Raw genomic sequence first — 21,397 nt, forward strand, 5'->3', positions numbered from 1 at the left:
CTCAAAAAGCAATCATATCAGGGTACTTCATGAATTTCAGAACTAAAATGAAGAAATTGCTCTTAATTCAAGCAGAATCAGCAGAAAATTAAAAAAGGACAATAACAATGAGATTTTGATAAAATGAATAAAGAGTGTAATCAATAATTTCAAAGATACATCCATGGAAGAGTAGAAGTGAAACTAGATGTTCTAATGAAAAACAACGAAGAACGAGTTAATAATTAATATAAGATTCGTTAAGGCCTCTTCTTCAGCTCTTGAACTTTGCCTCCAAAGTTTTTTCCAGGGTGAATTTTCTGGTGCTCTTTCAGTTCATCTCTTTCTATCATCTGTAGCAAAGGACTTCCAGCACTGAAACACACACCGCCGTGTCTTTTCTGCTGTAATATTACGAATGAATATTCTCCTTTGTGTGAATCTTCACTGTTTACCGCACTGATCACAGTTAAATGGTCTTTCTTCAGAATGAGAAGCAGAAGTGATTTTAGAGCGAAAGCCTGAGCCGCTTCTTCCCAGTGTGAACTCTCATGTGAATCTTCAGACTTGATTTACATGTGAAGTGTTTTTTACACTGAGGTCAGGAGACAGATTTTTTGGCTTCTGTTTTTCCTTTCTTGTTCACGTCCATCCGGTCTAAAAGAAATATTAAATCAAGTGAGATTTCAAATGAGAGACAAATGTGAAATGAAAAGTGAAGCCCAAAGTCAAGATCACTGATGATTTCAATAGTCATTTTAATCCCATCATATCTGGTTTGACCACAATTGACCTTTCGCCGGCCCCTCCCCCAAAACGGCCATTGTCCAATCACACATCATAGCAACCGTTACTATGTGAGCAGGTCCGACAAACATTAGCAAGATGGTGAAGCGTGCGCCCATGGCGTTTGTAAATCGGACACTACATACCCCGAGAGATTGTCTGGAGGAGTTGTATTCTTTCCATTCCCAAAGCCGAAAACACAACGTGAGCGGTGCCTACAATGGATAAAACAGTGTGGACGGCCCCAATCCCAGTTAAATGTGTCGAACATTACGAAGCATAAATACGTCTGCTGGCTGTGGTATCGATGGCTAAGTTACTTAAAGTTTTTTTTGTTTTGTTTTTCTGATCTGAAAAACTCCTATCTGTAACTCAAAAAACATAATATTGTCTGAACCGCGAGTTTTATGATCCGTTGCCCCACTAATAAATATTATAGTCTCAACCGCGATTTTTGTGATCTGTTGTCCCCCTAATAAATATTATGGTAAGTGCATTATGAAAGACAATCAATGAAAGTTATTTAGATGCAAATTAAAGCTATGTCTGGTTAAACAGTTATTGTGTGATTTCGTTTATTGTGCTTTGTCAACTTGAAGCATGAATTTGAGAAAGAAAATCATTTTTGGAATAAAATGCACCACATACTTTTGTCAATGATATAGGCCTAAGTTATAGCTAAAAGATTGTAAAAGCTTTCAGTTCACCTGCCTAATTGTAGTTGAAAAGTCAAATTAAGCTTGATTAATGATATACTGTGACTGATCAAATAAACTACAGCATCGGGAATATAACTCCCATGTGTTTTGCAGCATTTAAAATTTTAGTCGTGTTATGCGAAAAAACACACATAAGAAATTATTGCTCACAGCACTTTTATTTTCAGAGACAGTTTTTTCTTTCACACAAAAACACAACAGTAAGTGTCTTACAATGCTTTTAAACACTTGTTTCCTTGTTCTTTGTCATAATCACAAATGATGTGTATGAACACCGGTAAAGTTAGCCTCGATAGAGACGTAGATAGTAGTCGTGTCTCCTTCATTGCGTATTTTTATATTATAATATATCCCTCCACTGCTGTAACCCTTTTTGCCTCAATCTGGAGGATATCGCGGAGGTATTGCTCCAAAAAAGGTCACTGACACGCACGGGTATACTATACCTCTTTCCGTCATGGCAATCTGTCGCGCTGGTCGTGTTTGACCATTTGTTTGTCGGACGTAGCAACAGTAACTAAGGGGGGCGGGGCTCGGCGAAAGGTCAATTATGATCTATTTTAACATCATGAAGATGATTTGTGTTATAAATCACTAGTTTGGTCATGAAACTCTAGATGGTGCATGCTTGCCGTGTAATCTGTAAGCAATCACATAGTTTCCAACGGCTTTCTAACATTAAAGGTATAGCGGCGGAGACCCACCCTCTCCACTTTTTGAAAAGTTTGATTGATTCACCAGAATGATTGACAATTAGGAGGACCAATAGTATAGGTTATCCACCCGGAAGTAAAAAATCCTCCGCTATACCTTTAACAGAGGAAGATTCTGGAAGATTCTCGTCTCTGTATTCTTGATAAGCACCAGAGCAAATACAAAAACATGAACTGCTGTTAGAAAATATGAAAATACTGTTTGACGTTTTATCTTCACCAAAATAAGCGGTGTCAGAAAGAGAAAGTTGCACAGCGCTGCTATGTACATTGCTTTATTTCTGCTTGTTTTGACATGAGCGCCACCTACTGTCAGAGAGTGATTTTGCATGACAAATCACATGTCAAAATCAGACGGATTTTTTTATATCACACATATTCATGTTGGGTTGAACACGAGTTAATAGAAACCAATCAAACAACAAAATGTCCGCTACTCATCGTGGCTGTTTAGAAACTAATGAATGAATGAGGCATTTATATAGCGCTACTGTTTACTACTGTACACACCAAGTGCTTTACAATCACATCAGGTGTCGGCCTCATTCACAACCTGGATGATTCAACAGCAGCCACAGTAAAACAGCGCCAACTATAGGTGGAGAGGAGAGATTTGACTGTGACTAACTTACACAGAAGAGATTTTGTTTCTCGCCACATAAAGATGAACTACTTACTGTGATCTCAGACTGTGGTGATGTGGTTTCTCCACTGAATGGATCTTCATGTGTATCTTCAGGTGACTTTTAAAAGAGAAACTCTTCTCGCACTGATCACACGTGTGCTGCTTCTCTCCAGTGTGGATCCTCTCATGTGTTTTCAGATTTGCTGGCCGACTGAATCTCTTGTCACAGTGTGAACACTTGTAAGGTTTTTCTCTGCTATGGATCCTCTCATGTTTTTTTAGATCTGATGACTGCCTAAATCTCTTGTCACAGTGTGAACACTTGTAAGGTTTTTCTCCGCTGTGGATCCTCTCATGTGTTTTCAGAGATGTTGACTGACTGAAACTCATTCCACATTGATCACACTTGTAAGGTTTTTCTCCAGTGTGGATCCTCTCATGTGTTTTCAGATTTGCTGATTGACTGAATCTCTTGTCACAGTGTGAACACTTGTAATGTTTTTCTCCAGTGTGAATCCTCTGGTGCAGTTTTAAATTTTGTGCTGAAATAAAAGTCTTCTCACACTCAAAGCACATGTACTCTCTCACACCAGTATGAGTTTTCTGATGTCTATGTAAAGTTTGCAGAAGTGAAAAACTCTTTCTACACACAGAACATGAATGTGGCTTCTCCCCCATATGAACTGTAAGGTGTGTCTTCAGGTATGATGCACAGAGAAACGTTTTCCCACACTGATCACATGTGAACGGCTTCTCTCCAGTGTGAACTCTCATGTGATTCTCAAGATATTGTTTGGCTGTGAATCTCTTCCCACACTGATCACATGAGAACGGCTTCTCTCCAGTGTGGATTCTCATGTGAACCTCAAGACTGTGTTTGGTTGTGATACTCTTTCCACATTGATCACATGCAAATGTTTTTTCTCCAGTGTGAACTCTCATGTGAATCCCAAAACTTTTTTTGCATGTGAAACTCATTCCACATTGATCACACTTGTAAGTTTTTTCTCCGCTGTGGATCCTCTCATGTGTTTTCAGATTTGATGAGTGACTGAATCTCTTGTCACACTGATCACATGAGAACGGATTCTCTCCAGTGTGGATTCTCATGTGAAGCTTAAGACTTTGTTTTCTTGTTAAACTCCTTCCACACTGAGTGCAGGTGAAAAATTTCTTGACTCTTCTTTTCTTTAAAAATGTCTTTTTAGTCTTTGAGCGACTCAAATGTTTTTCTCCAGATTTGACATCATGTTGCTCCTTCACTTCACTCAGTTCTTCACTCTCCTCCTTCACTTCACTCAGTTCTTCACTCTCCTCCTTCACTTCACTCAGTTCTTCACTCTCCTCCTCCACTTCACTCAGTTCTTCACTCTCCTCCTTCACTTCACTCAGTTCTTCACTCTCCTCCTCCACTTCACTCAGTTCTTCACTCTCCTCCTTCACTTCACTCAGTTCTTCACTCTCCTCCTTCACTTCACTCAGTTCTTCACTCTCCTCCTCCACTTCACTCAGTTCTTCACTCTTCTCCTTCACTTCACTCAGTTCTTCACTCTCCTCCTTCACTTCACTCAGTTCTTCATTCTCCTCCTCCACTTCACTCAGTTCTTCACTCTCCTCCTTCACTTCACTCAGTTCTTCACTCTCCTCCTCCACTTCACTCAGTTCTTCACTCTTCTCCTTCACTTCACTCAGTTCTTCACTCTCCTCCTTCACTTCACTCAGTTCTTCACTCTCCTCGCTCTCTTCCATTAGCTCTGAAATGAAAGGAAAAAAAAGTTTAATTGCATTTCCAGTACATCTGTCACGTTTAGTGTCTGTAGCCGCGTTTCCATTACCCTTCAAATTGCGCAAATTGAAATTGCGAATTGGAAATACGCTCAATGGAAACACGTCAATTTCGCAAAATCTCCCATTTATCGCAAAAAAGTTTTTACGCTCGCATGAGGTGGTTTTTCAGGCAATTCGAAAAAGGAATATTTAGCAAAACTGCAATGGACACAGTTTTTGCGCATTTACAGGTCAGCTGACGTAGATGACGCGGCGTCTTTGGACAGAATACAAGACAGAGTTCTTCATTAAATTCATAAATGACAAAAGAATGACAGAAATACTGGATTCTAAACCTCAAATAAATGCCACAATCAAGACCTCAAAGCAGAAATGAGTGAGAAAACCCCAGAAACACCTCATATGTGCCGCTCACAGTATAAGGGTCTCTCCTTGCCATTAATGCTTGGATAACACGACTACGTTTCCTTCCATTAATAATAATAATGTCTTGTGCGGTGCGTGTCTGTGATATATAATCTTACCAACATCCATTGCCATGATTTTTGGAATGACTTCTAGTTCTAGTCAAACGAAAATTACGTTTAGTTGCATAACATCGGTTAATGGAAACGCCGTCATATCGCAAGTTTGTTTTTTTTATCGATTTTTATAAAAAAAAAAAAAAAAAAAAGAGTTTTGCCCAAATCTTTAATGGAAACGCGCCTTTTGTGTTCATGTTATGTTTGCCTGTGACACCGAGTTTGCCCACGTGTCTCTGTGATTTAATCCCTGTCTTGTTAATTAGTTATGAGTTCATTTGTCCCAGCTGTGTCTCGCTTTCCAGTCTTCTGTTCTGTGTATTTAAGCAATGTGTTTCAGTCTGTTCCTTGTCTGTTGTCATTGCTATATGTTTGGTTGTTTCTGTCCATGTTTCTTTTCATCCAGTTTGTGAGTATTAGAGTTTGTTTAAATAAATACCGCTGCAATTAAGATCTTGCATTCTTCCCTGCTTCAACTGGACGCGCGACTGAGGCGAATTCGCGTCCACCGTGCTGCGCTAAAATTCGCGACGCATGACCTCCAGACACGCGTAAACATGTCTTTGCATTGACTTAACATTGAAATCACTCGCACCAGACTATTCGCGTTTGGTGTGAACGCACCATTAACAGTTTTTCAAACCCCCCTTTACTGACCATTTGTGGTAAACAATCAAGAAAGAAAATATTCTTCTATTTCATAGTTTACCTGTTTGTCTAAAAGTGATGAAGTGCTTGAATGTTTCTAACATGAATGTTCTTCAGCATCATGAATGAATGAAGAAAAAACACCAACCTCTTTGTTCTTCAGTATCTTCAGCGTGTTTCATTCTGCAAGGTTGTGGATCACTCATGTTCTCACTGTCCTCTTTAATAAACTAAGACTTTACAGATATCAGCTCTTCCTGTGATACATTGCTGCTCGACTTCACTTGTAGACTGATGGGAATATTCCAGCATTTATTGGAGAATTACAGTGGGAGGAGCTTCAGTGATGATGTGACTGATGTGGAAGGATCTTCACTGATGATGTGATTGCTGTGGGAGGGGCTTCACTGATGATGTGATTGATGTGGGAGGAGCTTCACTGATGATGAATTTCACTGTAGGAGAAGCTGAAAATCAAAGTTATCAGTTACGGAGTCTGTTTTAAATGACACATCTAAGCATTTATGTCTGTATCTCTTTATAGAAACCATCAAATACCCTCAGTCTATTGACACCAATGAAATGAGCTTTAAGTGTCAATTTACAGGAGATCTGAAGACATCAGCATAACAAATGAGGTGAAAACAGGAACTATTGTCATGAAATAAAGGGTGTTTTCAGCAGATCTGTTAATATTGATGAGCCTCAGACTATCAACACTCATTCAACAAGCCATTCAGGATCATCAGCAGATCATCTCACTTTATTCTGAGTGTTTGCAGTTAGAAACACATTATTTGAGTCAGGAGATATGATAAAAGCCTATAAAACTGCTCAATTGAAAGATGATACAGTTATTTCTCTCAATTTGACATGGATAAAACATCAATAATACAAAAAACAAACACTAATGCCACTCATCTTCAACCACTACAGCAACATAACTATGAACTGAAACATGGTTTGATTTTATGATAACTACATTCATTGTATAAAGGTAATTAGATCTCTAACACGTAACAGTTTTTATGTGCATATACTGACAATCTTCAATGACAGTTAGATGATTATCTTTGCTTAATGTTGCGAACAGCAGCTTAGCTAATTATCTTCCTTGTGCTTCTCTGTTTTATCTCGGGATGCCCATCCTGAGGTAACTAGAGAGTACGTCTGGATCCAGTCTGGATCCAGCCTCTTATGAAGACTTGAGATGCCCAACACCTGTGAAGAGACCAACTCTTGACAGGACTTCAGATGACGCCAACTCTGAATCAACGTGATCTCATGAGAATACGTGTGCTTTTTTACATAAAGTGTGGGTACACTACGTACACATACGTATGTTTATGCAATTGTAAAGTTAGTATAACTTTATTATTATAAAAAAACATCCTTGAATGTAATTTAAGTGTTTTGTTGTGTTGGGGCAGGGCTTTTTACATGTCTCCAAGTAACAGATAAAATTTAAATATTTATGGACAATCTTTTAGTTGAACGACACCAGAAAGACCACGCCAGAAAAGTCCATAAAGCCAAGAAAACAGAGAAAAGGAAGACGAAAACATGCAAGGACCCATCTTCATATTACATATCAATGTTTTCAGTCGCATTTATTACTTCCCCGGCACGGCAAGCAGATTATACGCGTTCTCAGACAAATGGAGAAACTGAATAAAAAAGTTAACAAATATTGTTAGAGAGTTTATGTCAGAAAGCCAATTTGAAAGCCCCAATTGTGAAATATTACATTTGCAGGAGAGAATTGGATCGCTTGACACATGATTAAAACTTGCCTTGCATTTCCCCAATGACAGGGACAGTATAAAAGGCTTTTTTTCCGTGTTTCTGAGCGCCGCAATTTCGGTTGAAGACCTACACGCTTTTCTGTTATTTTTTCCCTTCTTTGAATTTATTGTCTTGGTATTATTCTGAATTTTTAAGCAAAACGAAACCATTCTGTGGAGATTCGGAAAACTGTCAAGACAAGTCTAAGAGTGATTTTTCCTAGAAATACCTTTATTTTGATGAAGTTTGGATTTTGATACTAGCAAACGCCCATTGAAACGGATCAGGACTGAACTGGTTAAACCCTGAAACAACGTACAGGAAGGACAATTTATAATAGCAACAGGTTGTGGGAATGATATTACCTGAGATACTTGAAATATGTATATTTTCATTCTGGGTTTAATGCTGCTCTTGTTGAATCGTAACTTGTTAAGTTGAGGTTTATTTGTGTACTCTATTAAAGTCTTTTAATTCACTACACTGTGGCTGCACTTAGTGTTTTTAAAGGACTACTTAGATTGAGTATAAGTTACTGTTGCACTTTCTTTTGTACTTTTGTATATAAAACTGACATGCCTTTTATTGGAAAAAAATTGTTTCTGGACATTAAGTTTTAAAGAGATATATATTTTTAAATATTATTCATATACACTTTTTTAATATTCCTAGATGTATTTGTTTAACTGTTTCTTATACAGTTATGTTGCTAAACTACCATTTTCAGTTTAGTGTTACATTTGTGGCTGTGGCTAAATAATATATTACTGTCAAATGTATGCCAGATAATACAAATACTCTAGTTCACTGTATGTATTTGTTCATGTTTTATTAATGGATAAAACACGGCATAAAATAATTCTATCAATTCACTCAGGTCTAGTAGTAGCTTCAGCTGTATACAGACACACACCCATGTTGAGAAGAGGAAGAGTTGCTACATCTAAGCGAGTTCACACCGGATTCACAAAAAAGTTTGTCCTGAAAGATGGAGCAGTTCCCACTTTAAAAGCAGAAGCTGTTGTTTATGGACCACAACATGCAAGTACGTTTTATGCTTTGTTGATGTGTTTTCCATCACTATCGTTTTATTTATGTTGTAATTAACGCTGTTTCAAACACATACAAACTTCATTTTAATCCCACCAGCGATCGTTGAATGATGTTTGTTCACAGGGGCGGACTGGGGCTAAAAAACAGCCCTGGACTTTCTCCCAAATAGGCCCATCATCCGGCCATTAGCCTAGCCGTGTGCGACAGACACTAGCCAGGATGTCCTGATACTATATGCCACAATACTGTAGCCTATCAAGGTATTCACAAGTAACATCTCAAAACCAATGATGATTATTGGGGTTGTGTTTATTAATGAAGCCTCAGCCTTCAAATAAAAACAAAAAATGTACAATGCCATAAAATACAAATAATGAAATGTCACTGGCTACAGAAACCCCAAATTACACAAACTTGTAATTATAAAACATATAGTTACTATACCAGGGGTCTCCAACCTTTTTGTGTGCGAGGGCTACCTCAAGGGATAAAATAATCTAGAAGGAATTTGTATTTGTTACTCCAATATTTATTATACATAACATGGTGAAGCTTTTTTACTTTTCACCATCATATGAGAAATAATAAAATATCTTGATATTCTGGTTCAGACTTACAAGCGTTAAAAAAAAAAAAAAAAAATTCCTGAAAAATTATGAAAATATTTATTGATTTTTTTGTTGATTTTCTATAAACCTATTGTATGTGTTATCAAAAACAGTAGCCCAAACATTTAGTATAAATATAAACGAAAAAAAATAAACAAAAATAAACTGCCATAACTTCTAAACAAAACATTACTGCATTAGGCCTACATTTAATACATTTATACATGACTATATTAATATAACAGCATTTTAAATATGAATACAGGCACATTTCTGCCAAAAAAAGTTTGTTTTACTATAGTAAATTCATAAGTTTTGGTGTGAAATGTCTTCTAGCTGGTTTGTTCTCGGAACAATGTTTCGCCTGTTTTTTGTTTGTTTTTGTTTTTGCGTCAATCAGCGATGTTTCATCTGGCTTTTTACAAGCTTAAATCACATAGTCATCTGTGGGTTTATAAGAGAGATAGAGAATTCTGCGCTGAACTGAAATGCTTCTCAGTGGATCGCGCAGCTCTGTGTAATGTTTGCGTGATCGAGATCAGCTTTGTCCGCGATCGCTGTTTTTTTGGGCCGAGCTGATAATGCGCTGCTCATATCAAACAAGTTTTGTTCCGCTTTTTGAGCGTTTGCCATTTGATGTTTCTCATACGCAACGCAAATGACAGCGTATAATCAAAGAAAGCTGGGTAATTTTGTAGAGGCAAAAATTCAAATTGAAACGTTAGTTGAAAAGGTCGCAAAATTATATTTATTCGATGTCTGGAACCCCGACGGCAAGTTGGGACTATTTATAGAATGTGTTTAGCGGGCAACTCACAGGCACCACGTTGGAGACCACTGCTATTCAAATATAATGTAAGCAAATTTAAAAGTGCAGCCTTATAAAACTAACTTTCTGTCAGTGGCTATAGGCCGACTCTTCTTCCTCAGTTGTTGTTTTTTACACATAGCATATAAGTGATCATATTAGTGCCCCTGCTGTTGGCTGTTCATATTGCTTTATTAGACTTCTTTTTTTTTTTTTTTTTTTTTTTTGTGCCGACGGCCCTCGGTTGGACGGCCGTTCTGGACTTTTCCAGAACGCACAGATTGTCAGTCCGTCCCTGTTTGTTCATGGTGCTCATGGTTCTGACGACAGATATTTGATGGCTACATTCGTTTTGTAGTGTGTGTGTGCGAGAAAGAGAGAGTGTGTGTGAGTGCTGATCAAATAATCCCTTCGAGGATTGTAATATTATGAGGTAGAACGATTTTATGAAATGCATGGATATTTTTGCGTGTTTTAACATAAACAGCAGTAGCATTTACAAATAACCGCGTATAAAAAGTATGAGACATCAACACAAAAAAAGCTGAAAAAAACCATACCGTTCTGAAACGTCCTGTAACAGCCGTTCGTGCACAAGTTCTGTTCGATTCCTTTCCACTAATATTCTCTAAGTCTGATTCGGGCTAAAACTGATAAGGCAATATTGACGCCTGTGTTTATAATACATTGGAGCACATGCAACTGGTAACGGACGTGACGTTTCCGGACAGCGTGAACCAGAGCTATGGAAGTAAAAGAATGCCAAATGTTTTTGAAACAAAAAAAGCTTGTTGAATTGCACTGCATTGCATTAACCATGCTTGCATTTTTATGGGCTGAAATTCAGCATGGTTGAATATTTAAGCTGTGAATATTTCAATTCAAAACATTTCAAACACATTTTCATTATTAAAAATTCAATACTTACATCATTAACACTTCTCTTCACACTGGTACCTTTCCCACAGCTCGGGTAACCCCACTACTTAAAGGGATACTTCAGGATTTAGCATTAAGCTTTGTATTAGTAGAAAACCTGTAGTATTTTTGAATGACCGTGCTTTCCACTCTGAGATGAGAGATTTATGTATTTTTTGTCTGGAAAAAATCATCAGATGACGCAAAAATCGTCATTTTACATCATCGGAGGATATTTTGGCCAGAGACTTAAGACTACAGCCAGTAGGAGGGGCTGTCCCGCATGTTTTCAACCCGCCCATAGAGGGTGGGCAGGGGCGGATTAAGGTGGTCAGGGGCCCCTAGGCTGCTCTTTGAGTGAGGCCCCCTCACATTTAAAAAAAAAAAATGTTTCTTATGGGCCAATTAGGGTATTTTTTTGTTCGCGCCAGGCACTGCATTATGGGTGGTCCTGACGGGCCTAGGCCCACCCACTTTTCAACAGGCCCACCCAAAACTTTTCTCCAAAAAAAAAAAAAACTTAATATATTCTAATTTAGTCAAGAACTATAAAAAATCAGCAATAAGCTCATAATTTGTACTAAAATAGTCTAAATGTTTAGTTTTACATTTTTTTAAAAAGCTGGTTATGTCTATTTTGATGCTTCTGCGTAAGTTCAGCAGACAGTGGTTCGGGTTTGTTCCGATCAGAGCTCGTGAGCGGAGAGCACATTTCTGAATATTCCGCTCGCTCGCTCATTCCGCAGGGTCGCTCGCTCAACCCAGAATGGCCTGGTTCGAAAATATGTGGAAGGGCTGCCTCCGACTAAATTTTTTTCTAGTTGACTAGTAGTTGTTCATTTAAAGGACAAGTTCGGTATTTTACACTTAAAGCCCTGTTTACAGATCGTTTCTGATGAAATAGAACGGTTAAGATTAAAATTTGGACTCATGCTGCTGTCCCGAGAATTTTAGGTTTCTTTCGCTTTCCCTAAAACCTCTAGAATGGGTGTATAGGTGCACTGGAACAATCCTTCCTAAAACGCATTAAACTTTCGTTTACAAAGACGTGAAACTCACCGAGTGGTCAGGGGTGTTCACTGATATGCTCACACAAAAATCGCTGCAAAAGATGCTTTCCAACAGGTTTTATCATAGTTTTTGTCCAACTCCATTGACTTGTATTGGATGTGCTGTGAGGTACGGTATTACTCTGCGCCGGAAACTGGACTGGAGTGTCTATTATTCAAGCTCTCAACGGAAGAATGTACGGGTGTGAGGCGTTTGGAAAAATAGGTCCACAATTTTACTACGAATGGTAAAACACCTGTTGGAAAGCATCTTTTACAGAGATTTTTGTGTGAGCATATCAGTGAACACCCCTGACCACTCCGTGAGTTTCACGTCTTTGTAAACGAAAGTTTAATGCGTTTTAGGAAGGATTGTTCCAGTGCACCTATACACCCAGTCTAGAGGTTTTGGGGAAAGCGAAAGAAACCTAAAATTCTCGGGACAGCAGCATTTGTCCAAATTTTAATCTTAACCGTTCTATTTCATCAGAAACGATCTGTAAACAGGGCTTTAAGTGTAAAATACCGAACTTACCCTTTAAGCCATTCGTGGACAAATCGCCCCTTTATATTAATTTAATTACTTAGGCTATATACCCTATAGGATAATGAGCATTTACGTAATATAGCCTCAAGCTGAAGACCGCACGCATAAAGCTTGCCACCATGATCCCATCATCTGAAGTCTATAACATGTTATTTATCCTAAAGCCTGATAGTCCTTCAAGGGAGGAGAAGCATGTATGAAATAATTGCTTGTATTTCTGCAGATAGTGTCACATAATTACACTGTACAATAAATATAAATTATGATATCATTGTTATTAATAGCACGTTTATGCACAGGATTGTGGTTTATGGAGACGATATGCTGAACGCTGTTGTTCCAAATTCTGCGAAACCATTCAACTTCCAGAAGTGGTCACATATTAAACACTGCCTAAAATATTATATATTATATTTTTTTTCCACTATTACTAACTTAAATCATTTAACCAGCATCAGTCCTCATCATAACTACCAAATATTTATTTAATTTCAGGATTTTAACCCTTTAAATTCCAGTTTTGGTGGCGATACCATCAATTTGTATAAGAGGAAAAAACACAAAAATTTTATTATTTTCCATACACTAAATGCAAAGAGAAAACTTTAACTTTGGATTATCACAGTCTTGAATATGTCAATGATTAGCGGCAACATTATTTCTGGTGCATTTAAAGATTTTGTGTTATGTCAGATTAAAAAAAAAAAAAAAAAAAAAAAAAAAAAAAAAACACCATTCAGCGCGTTAATGACCAAAAATGGTCACATATTAAACACTGCCTAAAATATTATATATTATTATTATTTTCAACTTTTACTAACTTAAATATTTTAACCAGTATCAGTTCTCATCATAACTACCAAATATTTATTTAATTTCAGGATTTTAACCTTTTAAATTCCAGTTTTGGTGACTATACTATCAATTTGTATAATTCATTTTACATAATTGACATACTGCAAACATCTTGCAAACCTTTTCCTGAATTCTACGAGGTGACTATAACCTGTGCCTGTCTCCCTACACATCAAAATTTGCTATAGAAAGCAAGCAAAACTAAAAGATCACCATGAACATGAACTTTTATTTTTCTAAATTATATAACATAAAACATTAAAAACTTCAAAACAAAATTGGCAGGAGCTGCAGAATTGCAACGTATGCTCCTTGCAGATATAAATGCCACATTTTGAGCAGGTGGTGGTGATTTTTCTTTTTTTGTTAGGGAAGAAACTGCACCCCCTTCTCCTCTTGTCATGGGTGTCTGCAGACCCACTTGCCTCTCCGCTCCGCTGTAATTGAACCATGGCTGCTGCGGCTGGTGTGCGGGGGAGGCGCTCTCTCCTCTCCATCTGGGGATACACCAGCATCCTCCCCAGCTCCTCCAGGAACAGCCTCCTTTTGAAATTTTTCTCCTGGTTCCAGGAAGGTTCAACAGCCACCCACAGGACAAAGGCGTTGAAAGCAGAGACATCTATTAGATTGAAGAAGAGCGCCATCGGCCACCGATTTGTCTTCGTCTTGCAGCTGTATGCGCGAACAGCCTGAAAAATAAAAAAAGATCAAGGAAAAATTAATAACATGTATCTATTTTTTTTTTCATGTATCTAAGTTATAAGAGAAAAAAAAAACAAGAGAAAAAAATGCATGATAAACTTAGTACTAAATATGCCTATATTTTAGAACACCACATAAAGATATATAAATATAAATATACATAAAGGTATATAAAATAAAAATGTGAGTTACTGTTGCTAATAGCACATACCTGATCCAGGCTGTCGACAGCTCCTTTGCACCGGCTGTAGTCCATTATCATCACAGGCTTCTGGTGCTCCTCTCCACTCACATCGGGCTCTCGGTGCTTGGTGCTCAGCAAAAGCACATTTTCCCCCCGTTTTGGCACATACGACACGGCCGTTGTGGTCTTCCTGAACGCAAACCCGGAGGATCTGGGTGCTCGCGCTCTGGTTTGGAGAAGGTGTGGAGGAAGCTCTGGTTTGTTCCTCCGGATCGTTCCAACCAGAGCAATTTTTTTCTTCAGCAGCTCCTCTGCCAGCGCATGAGAGGTGAAGAAATTGTCTGTGGTAACAGTGTGTCCCTCCAGCCCGTCAGTCATGTCCCGCACAACCCTCTGTCCCTGGTTTACCTCGGGAGCGCATTCTGCAGATTTCCCCGGCATAAATCTGCATTTTCCATGCGTAAGACGTGGAAACAGCACTTGTGACCCAGATCTTAATTCCGTATTTTGTCGGTTTGCTGGGCATATATTGTCGGAAACGGCAGCGCCCTTTGAACCCGACCAGCTGCTCGTCCACACAGACGTCCACCCTGGGGTTGAAGAGAAGGGGGAGGCGGTGCAGCCACTTTTCCCAGATTGGCCTGAATGCCGCCAGCTTGTCATCCCGGTAACGTCCAGGTCGGGTCAGTCTGTCGTCAAATCTTACATTAGAACTGAACTTCTGGAAATTGCGGTGGGGCATGGTGGCCCTGAAGATGGGCCGGCCTGTGTGGTCATCCCACAGGCTCCGGGTGGACTCATTTCTGGACTTGTAGACTCCAGCCAGAATTAGCACCCCGAGGTAAGCCTCGACGTCTGTTGCATCCACATTAATCCAATCTGTCTCGGATCGTCTCCCCTGTAGATTTGTTCTGTCCACAATTAATTTTACCATATCCTCCGTGAACAGTAGCTGGAATGCAGACCTAGGGTCCACGATGCGAGCGGTTGCGTAACGTGTCGGTCCGGGTGTCGGTATCTCGGTTGGCACGAAGCGGAACGTCTCGGCATTAGTGGGTGACCAGTGGAGTCCATTTTTTGATGTCCACATAGGATCGGGTGTCTCCTGTGTGTCATCCAGTTCCTCACTCTGAGTTGAGTCAGATGAGGAGTCAGAATCCGATGTCAGCTGAATCTCCACATCCTCATCTGACGCGCTCTCCGTTTCACTGCCATCAGACTCCGGCTCGCTGTCTGGTTCAGTAAGGTAGTCCACTGCTTCGGTGAGCGTGTAGCTTTTCTTCATCTTGTCGAGTTTGAAATGGCCGCACCACAGAGGTGCACAGGTTTATAACTTTTGCATCAACCGCACTTGTATAAACACTGATTTCTCAACTAGTCTAATCCAAAACAAAGGCAGACTTTGTTTAGGCTCCCTCGCAGTTGCATCTTTGTGTTGCCGCAAGATGAAAGGTGTTATTATTGTCTAAGAACTGACTGCATGGCTGAGTCTGTGAAATGTTTGGATGTTGTACTGAGCTTTGAATTAGGTTTCAAAAATCAAAGACATTAAAATCTGAAATTTAAATTTACAGTCATCACAAACTTTATTCCTTTTAACATTTTCTTTACATGAGAAATATAAAGTAACTAAAAAAAATTCATTTGACATTGCTATAGTGGACCCAATTCATAAGTTGATGGTTTGAACAGCAAGCAAATAAACACTGAAACACATTCATTTCTTCCCAGACTTCTTGATGCCACCTCCAGCTGTGGAACGAAATCAAAGAAGAAACTTTGTTGAGAAAAGGAACAACTCAAAAACTTTAAAGAAATATTTTCTACATTACATTAATAAACAAAAAACTTCATTTAAATAGGAAAGAATGATGGGTGGCTTTGTGTGTCTCTTACTTAAAGGTCCTTTTCCGGCAGCCTTGGCTTTCAATTGTTCCAATGCTTTCTGATCCTCTTTCTGTTTCTGTTTGAAAGCCATGTCCTCCTGTAGTTTGTAAATGAAACATAGAATGAGTGTCAAGAAAATGTACAAACAATAATTTCAAAATGTTCTAACTTTGACTGGTAGATACATTAATTTATGCATTTGGCAGACACTTTTATCCAAAGCGACTTGCATTGCATTTCAATGTACTTTACATTCTTACACATACATTTCTGTAGTCATTACTTTACTCTAAGGCATCTGATCTGTCCAGTTCACAAACCATAAACACTTCAACCACAACCTCAATGTATGAACTTACATCATCCACATCTTTCGACTGCTTTTTAGGAGCCTTGAGGGGTTTCTTTTTACCTCCTGAACAGAGAATAAATCATTTTGATATTAGATACCATAATAACATGATCAAAATTAAACTCAAATTTTGAAAAATATTTAATATACATTGTAATAAGAAATATAAATTTTTTTTTTTTTTTTTTTTTGTATAACAATAAAAGAAAGGACCAATATCAACTTTCTAATTATTAAAATGCAGTGAAATGTTGTAATACAGCTAACGCAGATAGCATCGTGTACAAAAAAAAATATTTTAAAAATATATCGACATGTTTACAATCTATAAAGACCTAGCATGATTGGGAAATATCATTTTTATTACCTACGACGTTTTACACAAACTGTCATGTTTAGGGGTTTTATGGAAACAGCATTTAAATGACATATTAAAGAATGACAGGCATAAAGCCATGTGTCTCTTACTTAAAGGTCCTTCTTCTGAAGAGCCTTGGCTTTCAATCGCTCCATTGCTTTCTGTTTCTCTTTCGGGTCCTTCTTCTGAACAGCCTTGGCTTTCAATCGCTCCATTGCTTTCTGTTTCTCTTTCGGTCTCTGTTTGAAGGCTTTGTCCTTCTGTAGTTTGTAAATAAAACAAGGAATGGGTGCAATTCAACAAGTCATTAAATGTGCAAACCATCAAGCTTTGACTGGCAGGTAAACTTCTGATTACTCTAATTAATGCTTAATAAATAAAATGATCAATTCTGACCCTACCATCTGAATGTTGCTGCAGAAATTGAGACTCCTCAGACAAAGTTTTCCTCTCAGAAGCAACATTTTCCTCAGAAGAGGGAGCGTTTTCCCCATCTTTTATTGCACTATTTAGCTGAGCCCGTCCGAATTTCTTACTGTAGCCCATTTGCTTCAAAGTTCTCCGTGTTGTGCGTTCAGAGATGCTCTTTTGCACACCTTGGTTGTAACGTGTGGTTATTTGAGTGACTGTTGCCTTTCTATCAGCTTGAGACTTAGGTAAAGTTGGTTTTATATTCGCGGACTTCCGCGTTCAATAACTCGTGAACTAAACGTTGTTGCTACACAAAACACCTATCACATATAACTACAGATTAAACACCAGAAGCTACAACATAATTTTCCTCAAAACGATCTTTCCTTCGCACTGGACAAAATACATTGATCTCTATGCGCAGGCTGCTAAGAAGGGACCATCTGCAAAGTTCATACCCGAAGGAAAGCTCGTTTTGAGGAAGATTTAAATATTAAAACAATGTTATTTGTGTAGTAACAATATTCAGCTTACGAGATATTGAACGCGGAACTCCGCGAATATAAAACCAACTTTACCCAAGTTGCAGACTTAATCATGTAGGACCTTCAGGACCACATACGTGGACAGCACCATGAACATATAGTCAAGTGTAAAAAAAAAAAAAGTTGCCAACCAGGGTAAAAATAGTTTCAGGTTTGATATTTGCTGCGTATTCACCTAGACTGCTTTAGTGTACTTTTGTGTAGGCTACTGTACATACAGTACGCAAATATGTTTTATGTAAAATTTACAGTAATTCACCAAAGGGATTTTTTTCATGTTCCAAAGGCTGTAGTGCTTTCCTAGTGACCAGACTGACTTACTACAGGTGAAATTTTGATAATATCTCCTTTACTGTACGTACAATAAACATAAGTTTAAGAAAAAAATACAGTAATTCACCTAAAGTATTTTTTCATGTTCCAAAGGCTGTAGTGCTTTCCTAGTGACCACACTGACTTACTACAGGTGAAATTTTGACAATACCTCCCTTACTGTAAGTATTTTCATGTTCCAATGGTTATAGTATGTTCCTAGTAATCACTCTACTCAATTAACTTTGATAAATGTATTAGGTAAAAGTATGTATTAGAACTGCTGTTCCTTGTACAACACAATTCTTTCATTGATCAAAAAAAATGCAGATATTTTAGGTTAATCATATTTTCAACGTTATAAATAAGCAACACCCTTATTGTAATGATTCAAGTTAAGTTTTTGTTATGAAGTCCTGAAGAAGTGGATTCTGGAACACACTGCTGCTTCAATGTATATCTAATGAGTGATTATAATCAAGGTATTAATCAATAGTTTTCCTTCTAAATATCAAATGAGTTGAATGACTTCTCTAGGCTTATGAGATTTTACTTTGTTATAGAAATTACCAGTGTGATTATCGAACATGTTATTTAATGGATCCTTTAAATGTCTGTATTTGATATCTGAGGTGTAACGTAAGGGTCTGGCCCATGCCAGGAATGCAGTAACAGTGCTTGCTCATTTAGCCTGGCTTCCAGAGATGAAATATGGACTTCTTTAACAGGTGTCACTACATCCATCTGCTTTTCTAGGCTACCCTGATAGCGATGGTCTCAGGAGTCATTGAAACCTATATTTTAGAGACCATTTCTTAGTTAAAGTCTTTACTTTACAGTTAGATTTAAAGTATCCTCTCCTTGAGAGAAAGAACATGTTATCTTAATGTTTTGAGAAGACTCTCCTCCTCACCAAATCCAATCTTGAAGAAACTGTGTCTGTGTGTGTTAGTATTCTTGGTTACAGGTTAAGGAACAAGTGGAAATATAGCTGCAAGCAGCGATACGGGGCCAAGCCCCTGAAGCAGCAGCAAGAGCAGGAAGAGTAAAAACAGCAGAAATTGAAGAAAAAAAGAGCTGGTTTAGAAGTATAGGTGAAAATGAACTCAAAATGAACAGAAGTTCAGATGAGAATGAACATAGAATGAACAAGACATACATTAATCCAAGAGGAAAAAAGATTAGTACAACGTTGAATAATAAAGGAATCGACATGACACAACATTACACACAATTTTTTAAAATCATGCCACGCAGGGCTCGAACCCATTATCTCTGGGTCAGATACCGGTCACTCATATCATTGCGCCACTGGGAAGTTGCGTTTTTGGCAAGATGAAGAAGGTCCAATAGTTCCAAAGGTCCAAAGTGAGAAGCAATTTAGAATGAATCATTTTTGTATAAATTTGCTGCATGTTGTATTTATCGAGTTCGTTCACATATACGATGTGTCTGGAACAGAAGCAACTTTTCCACCACTTAAGGCCACAATACCTCTTGCGATCTGGGAATGTGCCACACAGGATTCAAACCCACAACCGGAATGGTTCATGGTTCATGCTAACCAATTAGCATGCTAAGCTAACTACCATAAGGAAACAAATACAGGTCAAATTTGGAGAAAAATATATCTGGAACAGTAGCAAAAATCAAACATCTGTTCAGTCACTTCTGTGTGGCTCAGTCCAAAGATTATCTGAGCCAATTTTCGTAAAAATTGAACAAAATTTGAATGAGGAGTACCACAAAAAAGGTAACACTGTACTTTTCAAAATGGCCACTACGGTAATGGGCAGAGTCTTATTGTAAGTTATTGATTGTAATCACCATAATGAGTGGAATCAGGTGCACTAAGTTTCATTTTAGTGCACAAGAAAAAATACTTAGGGTGAATTACAGTAATTAAAAAAAAAAACACATTTGTCAACTGTAGGTACAGTAAGGGACTTTTTGTCAAAATTTCACCTGTAGTAAGTCAGTCTGGTCCGTAGGAAAGCACTGCAGCCTTTGGAACATGAAAAAATACTTAAGGTGAATTACAGTAATAAAAAAAAAACATTTGTCAACTGTACATACAGTAAGGGACTTTTTGTCAAAATCTCACCTGTAGTAAGTCAGACTGGTCACTAGGAACATGCTACAACCTTCGGATAGTAAAAGATCCCTTTGGTGAATTAATGTAATTTTATTCTAAAAATATTTATGTACATTATGTACAGTGAGGCAGGTTTCCTAAATACAATCATTATAATGCACTTTTTATTGTTGCTAAAGTACAAAAGATTAGAAGAACACAATGTCAGAGATTGCTGGTACATCTGTACTTTGTAAAAATGTAGTTGTCTGTTTGCACACAATGGAAAAAAAAATATAACTTTTTAGACGGTCCCTATTTTGTTTACCACACACATTGGACATTCAGTGAACATTCGCAACTTTGTATGCCATTAAAACAATATTTGCCCATTTTGATCGATTGTGGAGTGTTGTAGTTCACCATCTTTGTCCTAAAGATCATGTAGCTGCTTTTATTTCGCAAAAATGTGCTTTATTGCGCTTGTTATTGAGACAGTTTTTAAGCAAAAAAGTGCGAATATAAAACCAACTTTACCTAAGTCAGCTTGAACCAGTCTGGCCATTCTCCTCCGACCTCTGCGATCAACCAGGCATTTTCTCCCACAGAACTGACGCTCACTGGATATTTTAGAGATGGTTGTGCGTGAGAATCCCAGTAAATCAGCAGTTTCTGACACACTCCGACCAGCCCGTCTGGCACCGACAACCATACCACGTTCAAAGTCACTTAAATCACTCAAATCCCCGTTTTTGGCCATTTTCATCTGCTCACCGTGTTCGTGCGCGCGCGGCTCCTCTATTACGCGGGCGCGCGCACACACTCCCAGGCTCTGATTGGTTCAGAGGTAAGATCGACGTATCTACGTAATGCTAAGATCCTCAGCTATCATCGGTTCGTGCGTCGTCATGTTTTGACGATCTTCGCCGAGTTTGGCCGAACTCACAGCGTTACTGGATTCATGAGGCAAATTTGGATTGTTAAGGGGAAACTAACAGAATGGACTAATTTTGAAGAAAACAGCCTAAGATGAAGGTCTATGTATCTTCTTGGCTGTTTTTAGCTCAGAGATAAGGTAATCAGAGCTGAAACGCAATATGTTTCTCCTAGTTTGTTTCCAAGGATCAAATATGTATTTAGAGATTCATTCGGTAATCATTTCGGTTGTAT

The 21,397-nt window shown here is 38.2% G+C and overlaps 2 protein-coding genes across 3 annotated transcripts; both read right to left on the bottom strand.

The window, feature by feature from the left end:
- Positions 1 to 117: 117 nt before the first annotated feature.
- Positions 118 to 10,765, bottom strand: LOC307169924 (uncharacterized protein). Its single transcript, XM_079890795.1, has 4 exons — positions 10,594 to 10,765; positions 5,928 to 6,246; positions 2,875 to 4,576; positions 118 to 636 (listed from the first exon to the last, which is right to left on the bottom strand). Exons 2-4 carry the CDS (start codon positions 5,983 to 5,985, stop codon positions 570 to 572), a joined length of 1,827 nt encoding a protein of 608 aa, XP_079746921.1. The 5' UTR covers positions 5,986 to 6,246; positions 10,594 to 10,765; the 3' UTR covers positions 118 to 569.
- Positions 10,766 to 13,611: 2,846 nt separating this feature from the next.
- Positions 13,612 to 21,059, bottom strand: LOC307169948 (piggyBac transposable element-derived protein 4-like). Of its 2 annotated transcripts, XM_079890833.1 has the most exons (6): positions 20,765 to 21,059; positions 16,996 to 17,145; positions 16,535 to 16,590; positions 16,185 to 16,272; positions 14,316 to 16,040; positions 13,612 to 14,091 (listed from the first exon to the last, which is right to left on the bottom strand). In XM_079890833.1, exons 1-5 carry the CDS (start codon positions 20,991 to 20,993, stop codon positions 16,006 to 16,008), a joined length of 558 nt encoding a protein of 185 aa, XP_079746959.1. In that variant the 5' UTR covers positions 20,994 to 21,059; the 3' UTR covers positions 13,612 to 14,091; positions 14,316 to 16,005. The 2 variants fall into 2 exon arrangements, with proteins under 2 accessions (XP_079746959.1, XP_079746958.1); XM_079890832.1 differs by lacking the exons at positions 16,185 to 16,272; positions 16,535 to 16,590; positions 16,996 to 17,145; positions 20,765 to 21,059 and having other exon boundaries at positions 14,316 to 16,009.
- Positions 21,060 to 21,397: the final 338 nt, after the last annotated feature.

Source organism: Squalius cephalus (assembly GCF_949319135.1).
Source record: "Squalius cephalus genome assembly, chromosome: 13".
Taxonomy (NCBI): Eukaryota; Metazoa; Chordata; class Actinopteri; order Cypriniformes; family Leuciscidae; genus Squalius; species Squalius cephalus.

What these genes read in the sequence shown, in the direction of transcription:
- LOC307169924 (XM_079890795.1), bottom strand. Translation starts at nt 5,985, where the DNA reads ATGAGTGATCCACAACCTTGCAGAATGAAACACGCTGAAGATACTGAA. An exon ending in AGATACTGAAGAACAAAGAG is followed by an intron (nt 4,577 to 5,927) that starts GTTGGTGTTTTT and finishes CTTTCATTTCAG; the next exon opens with AGCTAATGGAAGAGAGCGAG. An exon ending in CACCACAGTCTGAGATCACA is followed by an intron (nt 637 to 2,874) that starts GTAAGTAGTTCA and finishes TATTTCTTTTAG; the next exon opens with ACCGGATGGACGTGAACAAG.
- LOC307169948 (XM_079890832.1), bottom strand. Translation starts at nt 15,573, where the DNA reads ATGAAGAAAAGCTACACGCTCACCGAAGCAGTGGACTACCTTACTGAA.